General features: G+C 43.8%; 1 protein-coding gene across 5 annotated transcripts in view; it reads left to right on the top strand.

Annotated features, from left to right (window-relative positions):
* The window catches only part of LOC141105801 (uncharacterized), a 77,164-nt gene that overhangs the window by 20,143 nt on the left and 41,239 nt on the right, over positions 1–15,782 (top strand). For 4 of the 5 annotated variants that reach the window (XM_073595932.1, XM_073595935.1, XM_073595934.1 and 1 more), the window contains exons 2-5: positions 1,786–6,432; positions 14,077–14,137; positions 14,247–14,329; positions 15,466–15,719. In XM_073595932.1, coding sequence (XP_073452033.1) covers positions 1,797–6,432; positions 14,077–14,137; positions 14,247–14,329; positions 15,466–15,719 — 5,034 coding nt within the window. In that variant the 5' untranslated portion in view covers positions 1,786–1,796. The remainder of the gene's footprint in view (positions 1–1,785; positions 6,433–14,076; positions 14,138–14,246; positions 14,330–15,465; positions 15,720–15,782) is intronic. The other variant, XM_073595936.1, reaches the window with a different exon arrangement.

The raw sequence follows: 15,782 nt of genomic DNA on the forward strand, positions 1-15,782 counted from the left end.
GGATTGAATAGTGTTTTTGGTGCTCAGATACAGTGAATTTTAATATTGTCTTAAAAAGCTGCTAATACTTCAATAGCAAACATTTTTCCCTTACGGCACAGTGTGTTGGCGCAACATGCATAAGGGAAACCTTGCAAATAGAATGGGCTGCCAATGCACCCTAGCAAGTCTAAAATCACACAGGACTGCGGGAGGGTTATAACCCCTGTCAGATTTTTATTTTTTTTTGCCATATGTGTCCCATTAGGGAGATTTCCCTTTACTTCCTGTCCCATAGCCAAACAGGAAGTGAGAGGAAGTCTCTGCAAATCAAGGGAGTTCCTTGGGGGCCACCCAGGTCACCAGTTTCCTCCTCTATTACTTTTATTCCCTGCTTTGCGGGGGTGAGAAAATCCATTACTTCCCCACTCACGGAATGAGCTATGCCTTGTTTACATAGGCCGGGCTCTGTCCTGTGTGAATTCCTGACGATCGGCGGGTGACGGCGTTAATCCATTGGCTGGCACTCGCTGATCGTCATCTGCTGTGTTTAATCTCAGTATAGCCGGGTCGCTGATGGCGCGCAAACGCTCCTCCTACCCAGAAATGTTGGATCACATACCTAGTATGAGACCTGGCACAGGAGAGCCACCTTGCCACAGTATAGGTTATACAGTCAGTAAGCGGTTAAAGAGTACTCCATTCCCCTCTGGGTGATGTATGTACATTGCAGGGATTTTAACAAACTTTGTTGCAGATTCCTATCATTTGGTATTCTGAGCAAATAGCTGTTTGTCTTTGTCCATTTGCAGTGTGAATGGGAGTGACTTTAGAATTATCAATCATCTGCTGCACCTGCAGGGCTCTAATGAGGAAAGTGGCTGGGTCTGCATCCCTTTAGAAGTGATTTCCCTTTGTGAATATCTGACCAAAAATTACATTTTTGTTGCTGGGGATACCCAAAATCTGACTTGTATCTTGGTGCAGACTTCTGGGAAAATCAGTGAGCCAATCACACAAGCAGGAAATTACATTTCTGGGGGGCGGCGTTCTGTACACATTCTGTGTACAGAATGCCTCCAAGTTGCCATATTGCATTTTACAGAATAATACAGAGCTGCAGCTTTGAAAAGGAAAGGTAATTTTTAACAACGTTTATTAACAATATGATTTTTGTAGTATTTGTATATGATATATATATAGATAGATATATATATATATATATATATATATATATACATTTTTGGCTATTTTTCTATTTTTTCCCACGAAAGGGGCGTTACCCTTTAAAGTAGAAATAAAGGCAAAACCTCTTTTTTTTTAATTTTGGGTGGGAGGATTATAACCCATGTTTGTGTTCTTTTTTCCATCAGTGTTCCATTGGGGAGATTTTGCTTCACTTCCTGTACCATAGCCACAACAGGAAGTGAAAGAAAATCCCTCCAAAGAGAGGCAATCCCTGGTTGTCACCAGAACTAGCATCCCCATTGTAAGATTTCTCCTCTATCCCTGTTTTCTGGTAACAACTTCCTTTACCTTGGGATTTATTGTTGAATCTCGTTACTCATCCACTGAATTTTTTTGTCGCCAACAGTTGGTCTTATTTAATCCTCATGAAAGCACATCCACTATTAGGTTCTTCTGAATGCTACGTGAGATAAAGAGACTGTTCATAAAACGGCAATAGACACAAATGATACCTGTTGACATTTCCTGGCGACATTTTATTTTTTTATATTGTTTTATTGTTGCTATTATATTGAGACTTAGCCTCTTTTCTGATTGTCTGTTTTTTTTTGCTTGTAGATGGAGTGACCATGGAAACATCAAACGAGGGGGAAGGGTACAGCCTCGCAAGGTCCACAACAGTCTCCGAGCAAATAACAGAAGGGCCACAAGCCAGAGACGGTGATAATAATGACTCACAGTTTAAGGAGGACACCTTGCAGCAAATGCTGACTTGTGAAACTGGAAATACTGGGACTGAAGCCAGCACACCGCCTTGCGATAAAGGAACAACTGGTCAAGGGTTACATGGCACGTCATCAGCCAATGATAACCTAGATAAAGTGCTGGATGCCATTCCCTTGATTCGGCTAGACGAGGTGGCTGAGACAGACAAACTACAGAGACCTACAGAGCTGGAGGTCACATCTAGTGATGATGAGAGCGGGGAATGGGAGACTGCGAGCGAGGCAAGCATTGCTAATGAGGAGACCACTGATGGTAAAGGAGAAAAGAAAAATGAAAATCTGGATCCTGATGGAAGAATGGATGCTACCAGTGAAGAGGAGACTGGAGAAAATGTAAAAATAAGGACATCTAGCGGGCCCATGGAGAAAAATGGAAGTGAAGGGACTGGGAAACCCCCAGAGGTGATAGAGCAATGTTGCGAAAGGACTTCCAGTGAGGGTCTTCAAAGTGAGCAGGCCTTCACTCATGAAACCAGACCTGATGATGCGGTTAGTGAGGAATCCTTGTGTGATGTTGGCAAGACTACAAGTAAAGAGAAACCACCTCATGCTGCTGAAGAATTAAAAGAAACAGGGAATGAGGAACCCAAACTTAATGTTGAAGAGATGGCCACTGAGGAGACCATGTCTTATGTTTCTACAGAGCCTCATGTTGAAAAGTTAAATGATGAGGAGTCTGTTCTGGAGCCTGACCCCCATGTTGAAGAGATGGCCATTGAGGCCATGTCTTATGTTTCTAATACAGAGTTAAATGATGAGGAGTCTGTTGAGGAGCCAGGCCCTGGAGGGTCTTTGAACCATGTTGAAAAAAGTAGGCTTCACAATGAAGAGGCAGTCAGTGAATGGACTAGATCTCCTGAGGACAGTGTTTGTCATAATGAAGAGCCAGTTATTAAGGACATTGAGACTCAAATGGAAGAAACAGCCAACGATAGCATAGAACCTCAGAAGAATGATACAGCAAGTGAAGAGGCCGTGTCTCAGTTGAGGGAGGCAGTCTATGAGGTGAGAGAACCTCATGTTGATGAGACTCTTCCTCACAATGAAGAGACAGTCCAATTATGCAGAGAGTCTCTGGAGGTAACAGATAGTGGGAGCATAGCTCCTTATAGTAACGAGCTAGTCTGGATTGAGACTGCGCCTTATACTGTAGAGATACCAATTGAACAATGTAGTCCTCGAATGGAAGAGGCATTTGGTGATGGAACAGGGCATCATGATGAAGAGGCAGTCCTTGACCATCCTAAGTCTCATGCCAAAGAGTCTGCTAATGAGGTGTTTCCTCCTAACACAAAAGAGCCTTACATTGAAGAAACACCAAGTGGGGAGTCAAGGCCTTATGAAGATGAGAGAGACTGCGAGGGGACAGTAACTCATGATGAGATATCTGTCCATTTCAAAACTGGATCTTTTGTTGGTAAAACAGCCCATGATAGAACTTTAAATGACACTGACTACAGGGGTAGTGGGGAAAGCCAGACTCACACTATCAACAACAATAGTGAAGAAGCAAAGTCTATGTCTGACCACGTATTGAGGGTAAAGTTAGAAGCAAACGCTGACACAAAAGTTATTGAGGAAAATCAGAACTCACGCTACGTCACTGATAAAGAACAAGGTCCGCTTGATACAAACATCTCTAAAGAGGATGCAGATAGCAAAACTGAGATGATCAATAACAAGGGAGTGGTTGACAGTCAATCAACTATTAACAAAGACTCCAGTGTTAACCAGAAAGAGATTACTGAAGACGAGATTGGGAATGACGTTTTTGAGAGTGTCAAAGAAGAGACTACTAGTAAAGTGGCAGCACATGACCACAAAGAGGGTGTAAGTCAGCTACTCGATGGAGACACCAAGGGCACAGTCAGTAAAGAGACAGAGTGTTTTAGCATAGAGACAGTCTGCCAAGAAATAAGTGGCGCCAATGAAGAGACAGTCAGCTCAGAGACTGAGTTTGTCTACCCTGAGACTGCCGATGGACAGACTGAGGGTGGCCATAAAGAAAATGTTATCCAAGTGACTTCTACAGAGACTGTAATTAAAGATACATTAGGAGCTTACACAGAAGGTGACTGCAAAAAGTTAAATGATGTCGGAAGTATAGAGATGTTTAGTGTAGAGACACCTTTTGCCTGGGAAGAGACATGCATTGAATACAGGGAGTCCATTAGTGAAGATGCTCATACTGATCATAGGGATACTCTTAAGTATCAGACAGATGCAGATGGTATACGGACTACTGAATATAAAGAAAGTGTAGATAAAATCCCATCTGATGACCATAGAGAGATTCTTCATACAATGAGAGAGACACTTGAGTCTGAAAATATAGAAAAACAAAATGAGGAGGAAACTGCCAGCTTTATAGAGACAACTGAACAGGGGAGAGAGAACAAGGACAATATCTTTATAGAGAGAATCCGGATTGAGCCTTCCAGTGAAGAAAGAGAGTTGGCAAAATGGAGAGAAAATCAGGAGAGTGCTGGGCTGAGTGTGTTGCTTGATTTTAAAGAACTGTATGGAGAGAGTTCGGAAATCCCTCCAAATATTCAGTATATTGTAAAAGAAAGCACCTCTAAGGAAAATGAGTCTGATCCTAATGAAGATGGGAATAGCTGGTATGCCAAGGAGGCAGGGTTGCAAGTACCAAAAGAGGAGATTGAACTTTTACCCTCCAGCCTCATAGTTTCTAATACAATTTCTGGTGAAATAAAGGCAAAAACGAGCAATTTAGAGGCCAACAAAGCATTTTCTGAGGACCTTCTAGAGGCAATAAGCCACACAAGATCATTTGAAATTGATGTTGACCAAGCAGTCTCCATTAATGATGAAAACTTATATATGGATGTATTCATTGATACAGGAACCAAGATTGACACTGCAGGGCAGGTGCCTTTGGATGAAACCATGGGCAAAGAAATTGAGGAAGCTGATTTACACAAAGTCATGAGTCTTCGTGGCACGGAGACCAAGCGTAATCCTAGTATGCTGGTACAACCTATACCTATGAGGCCTCTGGTTTTCTCAAATGTTTCTTTTCAGAATTTGGATGTAGTCCAAGTCCATGAACCAGAGGAACCAAACATGCAAAATTTTGATGTGGTAGATGGTGATTTCCATCATAAGGACACTGACTCTGCATCTAGAGAACTAAATTCCTCACTGGAAGAAACATTGAGCCCTAGCTTCCAAATAGAAATAACAGAAGACCAAGAACAAATTCAGGGTTTTATAGAAGCGGCAAAAATCGCGGGGCCTCAAATCGGCATACAGGTTTCACAATTTTTAGAAGACCATAAAGAACTTGCTGAGGATGAGCCAGACTGTTTTAACCAAGGAATCATTTTTGATAGGGGATTCAAAATTGGCACCTTCTCCCCCAAGACTGAACTTTTTACCAAACCAGAAACTGATACAGTCTTTGTACCAGAAGCAACTTTGACCATTGCAGCTGAACACATTTTACCAGAAAGAACTTTGTCACATGGAGGACCAGAGACTGATGATCAGGGTAAAGTAGATTTATGTATAAATACTGGTGCAGTAGAGGAGACTGGAGGTGATAATCCACCTATACTGTTAACAAGGCAGCGCAGTAACACTGACCCTGGCCTTGGCTATGATCAAGAGGAAATAGACCAGCAGGATGACCCACAGAAACCTAGGCCTAGATTGCGAAGTGTGACTCCTCCACTGGACAACTTTACTGCATCTTTCACAGCTATTCGAGAAAGCAAACCTCTGGAGAAAGCACAGACCTCCATAGTGTACCCACCAGTAGACTACAACATGAGTGATGAACAGAAGGCAGAAGAAGCTACACCAAAGAAGGATTCTACATTTTTTCCAACACGAATACAGATATTCAATCCACTCTTTTTCATTCAAGAAAGTACAGAAGAACAGGGATTCTACCAGTCGAGTCCCCTGTTACCGCATGGGAAAGAAAATTTAAATAAGAGAAGGATGCCTTCTCCACCTCGGGATACAGAGGTTCTTTTGCAAGGTAAACAGCCTCCCACCATACTCAGTAGATCTCTTGCGTCTTCTGTGGCAAATGTGGAGACCACAGCCACTGATCCACCATCTACTCGCCCAATTGCCCCTGTGTGGCTTCCTCCCCGCCCCTTGCGTCATTCTGAAAATCCCTTGGTAAGACGGCCTACTGTAAGACACAAGAAAAATACCGCTGCCATTCCAGCTTTCAAGCGCTTCAGTGCCATTAACCTGCCCACAATCCCCCATCTTTCTTTAGGAGACACAAGCTCATTGGAAAAGACACCATGGCCTTCTGGTACCAATGTCCCACATGAGGTTCCTTCAGGAGAAACAAGCTCTTTGGAAAAGGGCTCAAGGCCTGCTGGTACCAAGGCCCACATCTCCACCACAGGACAGAGACATTTGCCTAGACAGGCAAAAATCAATGAACAAGACATTAGTCAAAAAATGAACAAGTCTCCAAGGGAAATATTGGCAGGTAAGTACAAGTATCTATCTGTTGTAAATAAGAGTAAATCTCAGAATCTCAAGATGGTCATACATCCTACTATAAATTTCTACAATCCAAAGGTCCCATGTTTTGAGTGTTAGAAACAATCAATACAAATGCAAAGAAACATGGGGGGGGGTTACTAAAACTGGAGAGTGCAAAATCTGGTGCAGCTCTACATAGAAAGCAATCAGCTTCCAGGTTTTATTGTCAAAGCTGAGCTGAACAAGCTGAAATTAGAAGCTGTTTGGCTTCCTTGCACAGCTGCACCAGATTGTGAGTGCTGCACTTTTAGTAAATCTCTCCCATAATGTACATTCTGGTGATAACTGTTGGTAAAAATTGTAGCATTATCTCCTACACACACACATTTTGATTGCACCAGCCAACTGACAGCCATAGACAACATTATGTTCATCTAATGAACAATTTGTCAGCTCCAAAATAAATAAAAACGGTAAACAGGTTTTTGACAATGTCCTTTATTAAAAATGAAGACTGTCCCCCGTCGTAGCTCCGACGTGTCTTCTTTCTCCGGTGATGTCTTCTCCCTCTGTTCTTCTTCCTCTGGTTCTTCCAGTTCTTCTCCCTCCACTGTCTTCTTCCTCTGGTTCTTCTGCTGGTTCTTCTCCATCCGCTGATGATTTCTCCCGACGCCAGCTCCCGCTGTTGTGTTAGCTCCGGTGTGTGCCATTTCTCATATAGCCATGAAGCATGGCCATCCGGTAAAGTCTTCTGGAGACTCCGCCCCTTGTGACGTCACCGCCCTAACATAACATTTGGTGACTCAATCCCTTTTTTCAGGCTTTTCTTTCCTTTAATTTCACCTGGTGATCCCCAGTAAAACACTTCCAGTGTCCTCAAAAGCAGGATCCCAATTTAATCTCACCAGTAGTGAAGAATGAGCTTGCAAAGTTTGGTTCGCAAGAGGTTTGCTTCTAAATATCTTCTAAACCCGAACATAGTGCGAAACTCCTTTTCTTAAAAAACGGCATGGGTAGCTAGGTAGTGCCATGGGAACATGTATCAGTGCAAACATTTTTGTTAAATACCATTCCTTGTTCAGGGAGAGGATCTTTTTTTATGTGGCCTAAAGGCCTACTTGGGGGGGGGGGACCTGCATATGCAACATTAAAAACGCACACATTATTTATATGATATACCTGCATGTGAAGTTGCACACCAGTACAATGTACATCTATAAAAATGCCATTACAATTTACTAAGTCAAAACAATAGTGTCATCCTGGTTCCCCAGAGCTATTGTGAACATTCCATCAGTTCGAGGGACCTATCACTTGCAACAGGTAAAGTGGTGAGACAGCATCATTATAGCAGACAGTCCTAGAGCATTGCTTATACTGACTGGCATTGGACCTACTTTGCTGGACAACATGATTGACAGTCCAAGGTCCCTCACCAGCGCCAGTATCTTCTCCCTGGCTTCTTGAGGGTGCCAGTCTTTGACCACCTTGACTGGCAGGAGTGGGATGACGTCAGTCCCATGCATGTGCAGGAATACAGGCATCCCAGCACACAGGCACTGTGCTGGAATGTAAACTGAGCTGGGCTTGCACAGTTCCGTGTACATTCTGCAGATAGCTGCAAGCAATCAAGTAAGTTTGTTTTATTGCAGAAGAGACATCACATTTCTTTTTTGCAATAAAAAGTCTGCCTGCTGACAGTTTTGTTTTTTTTTTATCATTTAAAGCCAGCCATAGATGGGCTGAATCTTGGCCGGTTCAGCAGATTTAATTGATTTAAACCCTTGGAGCCGGCGCCTCCTGGCCTATTTACCCTGTTCCTGACCAGCCACTGTCATTATACTGCGGCGGGTTGGCTCATTCCTGCAAATCGCCGTAAGTGTACGTTGGCTCTTTTAAGAGCTATAGCAGTCGTGCACTGCATGGCGGGGGAGCCGATGCGCGTGGCTGGCGGCCGTGATCGCTCCACTGAGAGCCAGAATGGGGATCTGTCAATGTAAACAAACAGATCCCCGTTATGACAGAGGGAACAGCGATCTCTCTCCTCCAGTCAGTCCACTCCCCCCACAGTTAGAAACACCTCCCTAGGGAACACTTTTAACCCCTTGATCACCACTAGTGTTAACCCATTCCCTGCCAGTGTCCTTTATACAGCAATCCGTTCATTTTTATAGCACTGATCGCTGAATAAATGTCAGTGGTCCCAAAAAGGTGTCTGATCTGTCCACCGCAATGTCGCAGTCCCGCTAAAAATCACTGATTACCGCCATTATTAGTAAAAATAAATAAAAATGTTCCCTATTTTGTAGACGCTATAACTTTTTCGCAAACCAATCAATATGCGCTTATTGCAAGTTTTTTACCAAAAATATTGGCCTAAACTGATGAAGAAACTTTATTTCTTATAATAATATTTATTATAGCAAAAAATTAAAATGTTTTATTTTTTTTCAAAATTGACGCTTTTTATAGCGCAAAAAATAAAAATTGCAGAGGTGATCAATTACCACTAAAAGAAAGCTCTATTTGTGGGGGAAAAAAAGGAGGTCAATTTTGTTTGGGTACAGCGTCACACGATCGCGCAATTGTCAGTTAAAGCGACACAGTGCTGTATCACAAAAAATGGCCTGATCATTAAGGGGGGAAAATCTTCCACTCCTTAAGTGGTTAAGGGGTTTAGGATGCCAGGAGGCGGGGTGGGGTTTATGACCATGTGACCACAGTGATTGGCTGTCATGGTGGTCACATAATCGGAAAGCTCCCAATCACAAGTAGTCAACACTGCGCATGCGCAGATCGTCAGAGGCATTATCTGATGCATTAATCAACGGAACACCGGCTGGAAGGAGACAGATATAGTGTCTGCTAAAACCACACTCATTTGCATAGAGCGGAGGATGTGCTCCCCGCACCCCCAAACTCATCACACCCATATATAACACTGTACTCCCAGCACCCCAAGACATAACTCTCCCATATTTAAGTGTGCTTTCTGCACCCCCATATATAACGATGTGCCCTTTGCATCCCTAGACTCATCATCCCTCATATAGAACACTGTGCTCCCTGCACCCCCAGACTCATCACTTCCATATATAACTCCCCCAAACTCAACACACCTATATAAAACACTGTACTCACTGCACCCCAAGACATAACATCCACACATATTTATCAATGTGCTTTCTGCACCCCAAGTCTTATCACCCAATGTGCTCACTGCATCCCCAGACTCCGCGGGGGTGGGAACATGAGCAGTCTGTGGGTGCAGGAGGCACAGTGTTATGCATGGGGTCATATATGACTTATGATGAGTCTGAGGGTGCAGCGAGAGCAGTGTAATGAATGGGGGGTGATAAGTCTGGGGTGCAGGGAGCACAGTATTATATAATGGAGATGAGTTATGAATTTGTGGGTACAGGGAGTAAATTATATGACATAAATAACACTGTGCTCCCTGCACCCCCATATATTCATTTTCCTGTGCCCCATAACCCAGCCTCCCATCCTCTCCTCTTTTCTCTCATCACTGAATCCTTCCTCTGATATCCTTCTGCCCGCCTCAGGACCTGATCACAGGCACGTCCTCCGCTCTATGCAAATGAGTGTGGTGACATAGCAACAGCTGACACAATATCTGTCTCCTTCCAGCCGGTGTCTTGCCGAGAAAGTTCCCCCGGTGGATAAGGACCCCCCTGTACTGCGCAGGCGCAGCACTTGTGCAGTACGAACGACTACGGAGCCGCCGAAAATAGCCGAAGCTGAAAACCTTGAGTCAGCTGTACATGGCGCCTGTGCCCTGAGTCCAGGTTGAAGCCCCACCATCCAAGTGGACATAGAGGTAGAATAAAAAAGTGCCGAGCGAAGCGAGGCCGTGCCCGAAGCTTGGTGAGGGGCCCTGTTACAGGCGCCGTGTACAGCTCACTTACAGCTATTCAGCTTCGGCTATTTCCGCCGGCTCGTACTGCGCAAGCGCTGCGCCTGCACAGTACAGGGGGGTCCTTATCCGCCGAGGGGGACTTTCTCAGCAGAACACTGGGGTGTTCTGTCGACTTCTGCAGATCGTCGGATAACGCCTCCGGCGATCTGCGCATGTATAGTGTCGACGTCAGCAGATCAGCTGGAGTGACGTCACTACTGCGCATGTATAGATCTTCTGAGGCATTATCCAGCGATCTGCAGTAATCAACAGAACACCGGCAGAGAAGTTTCCCACGCCCCTTTGTCGGCAGAACACAATAGCCGTTACGCAAGGGATTCCCCCATCAACACAGTCAGGCTATTGCAACTGAGCAACTTTCTTTCCTTCCACCCATAAAAAAAAAAAAAGAAATAATATCTCGGTATGCCCCACAATGCAACATCAACAGCGATGTAGATACAGCGCAAATCACGATGAGCAATGCCTGACAACCTGCCACCATGATAATGCTGCCCCACCACTACTCCTGGTGAGAAAACATTGTAAATAAAGTTAAATAAAAGGAGCAGGCTTGATGGACCAAACCTTTTCTGCTCCCACTACTCTGTTTTTATAAAGGGTTTGGATTTGCATTTTTAGTGCCATCATGTGTCTCCATTGTTTGTGCTCTAACCTAAACAGGACCTTAAATGGTAAAAGGTCTTAGGGATTTAACATATCAGGAGAGACTTCATGAACTTAATATGTACAGTCTAGAGCAGGGGTGTCAGAGTTAATTTAATCAGGAACCACATTGGCATTATGGTTTCCCTCAAAGGTTGTATCTGTAACGCTGGATGTCCAGAGCAACCCATTCCCCCCCTTACATCAGCTGTCAAGAGCTCCCCCAGCATCAGAAGTCAAGAATCCCCCCACCCTCCCTTACATCACAGTGCACCCACCTTACCTTGTGCTGCTGCCAGGAAGAAGCTGGCAGCTGTGCTGGGAAGCAAAAAGTGTAGGGTCTGGAGGAAGCCCAGAGAAGGGCTGGAGACTGCCGAATACCGAGACTGGGAAGACTGAGATGAGGAGGTGCTGCAGCTGCACAGAGATGTACAGGATCAATAGGAGGAGTTCTGTCCTCCCCTCTGCTGCCAATTGTTGAGACCGGGGGGGAGGGGGGTCAGAGACAAGCCCCTCAGTGGCTACACGAAGAAGTGCAGGATCTGGAGTGGGAGTTCTGTCCTCTATGCTGCTTACTGCTGGGACGAGGTTGGACTGGAGATGAGATGGCCTGGCGGGTCGCATTTGGCATATGTGAACCAGAGGAAAGAAGACACAGGGGAGACATGACTGAAACCTTTAAATACCATTGGCTGAGAGCACTGATTGGATGTTGATCAGCAGACCGTTATGGTCATGCCCCTTTGACAGAAGCTGGCTGGCGTTTTGCCGGCTTCTGACGGATTAGCTGCCATACACATGGGCCAAATGTCGGACAGTTTCTATTGAACTGGCCGATACCGCTGGATATTCAGCCCATGTGTACGGGGCTTAAGTAGATTCAAACATACTTGGGACAAACATTGTTCTATACTCAGACAAAAAAGGTAAAAAAAAAAACCAAAAAAAAACAAAAAAAAAATGTATTAAAAGGGGCAAACACAATGGACTCTTTTTTTTTTTTTTTTTTTTTTTAAAGCTCTTTTTAACGTTTGTCTGTTTCCCACATATTTTTTTTCTTCCCCCATTGTCCAGGGAGCCAAGAGTTGGAACTGGGTATTGGTACTATGCAGAAGATTAGCTTCTAGCAAATGTTTAGACCTATGGCTGATAGAATAGCTAAATAGATTTTTCCTAAAATGGTCATGGAAACATTCTAAATCAACCTTTGTTTCTTGAATATATCACATTGCATACAGTTTTGTTATCTAAATTATAAAGGTCACCTAAGTGCATTAAAGGAACTTTGTCCTCAACACAAACAAAGTGTTTTCCTGTTTAGTATGACATTTTGCACTGAAATTCGGTTTGGTGTTATCAAACTATACAGTGGGGACGGAAAGTATTCAGACCCCCTTAAATTTTTCACTCTTTGTTATATTGCAGCCAGCTGTGTTTGATTATACTGATTGGACTTGATTAGGAAAGCCACACACCTGTCTATATAAGACTTTACAGCTCACAGTGCATATCAGAGCAAATGAGAATCATGAGGTCAAAGGAACTGCCTGAAAAGCTCAGAGACAGAATTGTGGGAAGGCACAGATCTGGACAAGGTTACAAAAAAATTTCTGCTGCACTTAAGGTTCCTAAGAGCACAGTGGCCTCCATCTTCCTTAAATGGAAGACGTTTGGGACAACCAGAACCCTTCCTAGAGCTGGCCGTCCGGCCAAACTGAGCTATCGGAGGAGAAGAGCCTTGGTGAGAGAAGTAAAGAAGAACCCAAAGATCACTGTGGCTGAGCTCCAGAGATGCAGTCGGGAGATGGGAGAAAGTTGTAGAAAGTCAACCATCACTGCAGCCCTCCACCAGTCAGGGATTTATGGAAGAGTGGCCCGACGGAAGCCTCGCCTCAGTGCAAGATACATGAAAGCCTGCATGGAGTTAAAAAAACACCTGAAGGACTCCAAGATGGTGAGAAATAAGATTCTCTGGTCTGATGAGACCAAGATAGAACTTTTTGGCCTTAATTCTAAGCGGTATGTGTGGAGAAAACCAGGCACTGCTCATTACCTGTCCAATACAGTCCCAACAGTGAAGTATGGTGGTGGCAGCATCATGCTGTGGGGGTGTTTTTCAGCTGCAGGGACAGGATGACTGGTTGCAATCGAGGGAAAGATGAATGCGGCCAAGTACAGGGATATCCTGGACGAAAACCTTCTCCAGAGGGCTCAGGACCTCAGACTGGGCCGAAGGTTTACCTTCCAACAAGACAATGACCCTAAGCACACAGCTAAAATAATGGAGTGGCGTAACAACAACTCCGTGACTGTTCTTGAAAGGCTCAGCCAGAGCCATGACTTAAACCCAATTGAGCATCTCTGGAGAGAGACCGAAAAATGGCTGTCCACCAACGTTTACCATCCAACCTGACAGAACTGGAGAGGATCTGCAAGGAGGAATGGCAGAGGATACCCAAATCCAGGTGTGAAAAACTTGTTGCATCTTTCCCAAAAAGACTCATGGCTGTATTAGATCAAAAGGGTGCTTCTACTAAATACTGAGCAAAGGGTCTGAATACTTAGGACCATGTGATTATTTCAGTTTTTCTTTTTTAATAAATCTGCAAAAATGTCAACAATTCTATGTTTTTCTGTCAATATGGGGTGCTGTGTGTACATTAATGAGAAAAAAAATGAACTTAAATGATTTTAGCAAATGGCTGCAATACTACAAAGAGTAAAAAATTGAAGGGGGACTGAATACTTTCTGTCCCCACTGTAGCAGAAGACACTTTCTACACTGAGAATGTGGCAAACGACTTTAAGGGCCATGTGACTCAAAATAGTTTTAGTTATAAGTGGAGCATGTTGGTCTGAGTTAGTCCATGGCATTTTATATGTCTGGGTTTTCCAACATCAAGGTCTCCTTGACTTCATTCCCAACTTTGTCGCTGTCTACCTGGGAGTTTTGGGTGTTGGGAACAGCCAGGTGAGCAGTCTAAAGAACACATGAGTAGTGATCTCACCAAAATGTAAAAAAAAAGAGAATCTTTAAAGTAATTATGTTTTATTATATGGCAGAAGCCGAACAGAGTTCCAAGAAGTCTTCAAGAAGCCCAAGCCCAGAGTCTGTCCTTCGACGGTAAGAGTTCAGAACATAACTATTAAACCAAACAACCAAGAACACAAATACTTCTAAATGTTGTATAATTTTTATCTGTTTCCAATCTTTCTTTATTTTTTTTAATCAGAGGAACACGTTCTCAGATCCAGCCTTCTACATCTGATACAAAGCACAGTATGCACATGCAGTACACCACCCTCATCCGCTCCTGTAAGTGTTAAAGGGACCAATGAATGACAAGATAGTTGGTGGGAAAAAAGGATTTAATGACTGAAGATGATTAGAACTTTGTAGATTTAAATGTGAGAGTGGTAAGGTCTTGTAATGGTTTTATTTTATAGAGGATCTTTCGCTCATCACCCCACAGTGATACTTAATAACACTCTTATTAACGGCAGGAGACAGTATACCCTTATAGGTTATGGTGAGAAGGGACTAAAGGAATGAAAACCATTTATTCCAAACTATATACAGCTGTTTTGGTCTATAGGGCCATCATCAGTGCAGTGTATGGAAACCATGGATTCTACAGAGTCTTTAGCACGGCTCTTAGGACCCAAAGAGACAATATAAATATAGGTTATGGTGTAAAGGGACTGTTTGAAGATTTAGGGTCGTCATCTGTGCAGTTTAGTGAAGCCATGGATTCTATGGGTTCTTAGGACCCAAGATAACCATAGGCTATGGTTTAAAGCAGGGGTCCCAAGCTGGCAGCCCTCCAACTACAAGTCCCATCATGCCTCTGCCTATGGGAGTCATACTTGTAACTTGTCAGCCTTGCAATGCCTCATGGGAATTGTAGTTTTGCAACAGCTAGAGGGCCACCGGTTTGAGACCTCTGGTTTAAAGGGATTAAGAAAAGAATTAAAAGGCTCACCAACCAAATCAGTATATGAAAACTATGGCTTTTATGGAGTAAGTTTTGGGACGCAATGGGCGGAATGATGGCTTTACTGTGCTAAGCACTGATTTGGTTTGACTTTTTGATTCCTCTAGTCATTTCTCACCATAATCTGTATGGTGGTACCATCTTGTTGGGTTCCAAACTCTAGAATCCATGTTTTTATAAACTGCACTGTTTATGACCAACAAGCTCTTTTAAACTTTAGGGCCCTCATCAGTGCAGTGTATGGAAAATCATGGATTCTATGGAGTCCGTAGTATGGAGTCCTTTCTCACCATAGCCTGCATGGTGGTATTGTCTTGTTGGATTCCAAAACTTCACGCCACATAATCTGTGGTTTCAGTATGATTTTCCTGAATGCTTGCACTACCATGTTCCAGTCTGCAGAGGTTGCTGTTTCGGTGGCCCCCCTAAATTGTCTTCTTTCTTGTTCATCTTTCAGCCAGCTTGCTTTATCAGGAATACAGCGACGTTGCACTGAACCAGGAGATCCAAAGGCAAAAGCCTGGTGACTCTCCCGCAGAAGAGAAGGATCCTGGATCTCCTCGCCAACGCCGGAGGATTCTATCTTCTCAAGATTCCTATTTGCAGCGCTTGTCCATCTCCTCAGCAGACTCTTTGTGGCAGGACCTCCCTAGGATCCGTGACAGTACCACCTTTATGTTAATGTCCCGAGCAGAGCAAAAGCTGCAGGAGGTTGGTGAAGAAACAATGTAACTTTTTTATTTTAATTTTTACAAATGAGGCCCAACTGGACTT

Source organism: Aquarana catesbeiana, linkage group LG08, assembly GCF_042186555.1.
Source record: "Aquarana catesbeiana isolate 2022-GZ linkage group LG08, ASM4218655v1, whole genome shotgun sequence".
Lineage (NCBI taxonomy): Eukaryota > Metazoa > Chordata > Amphibia > Anura > Ranidae > Aquarana > Aquarana catesbeiana.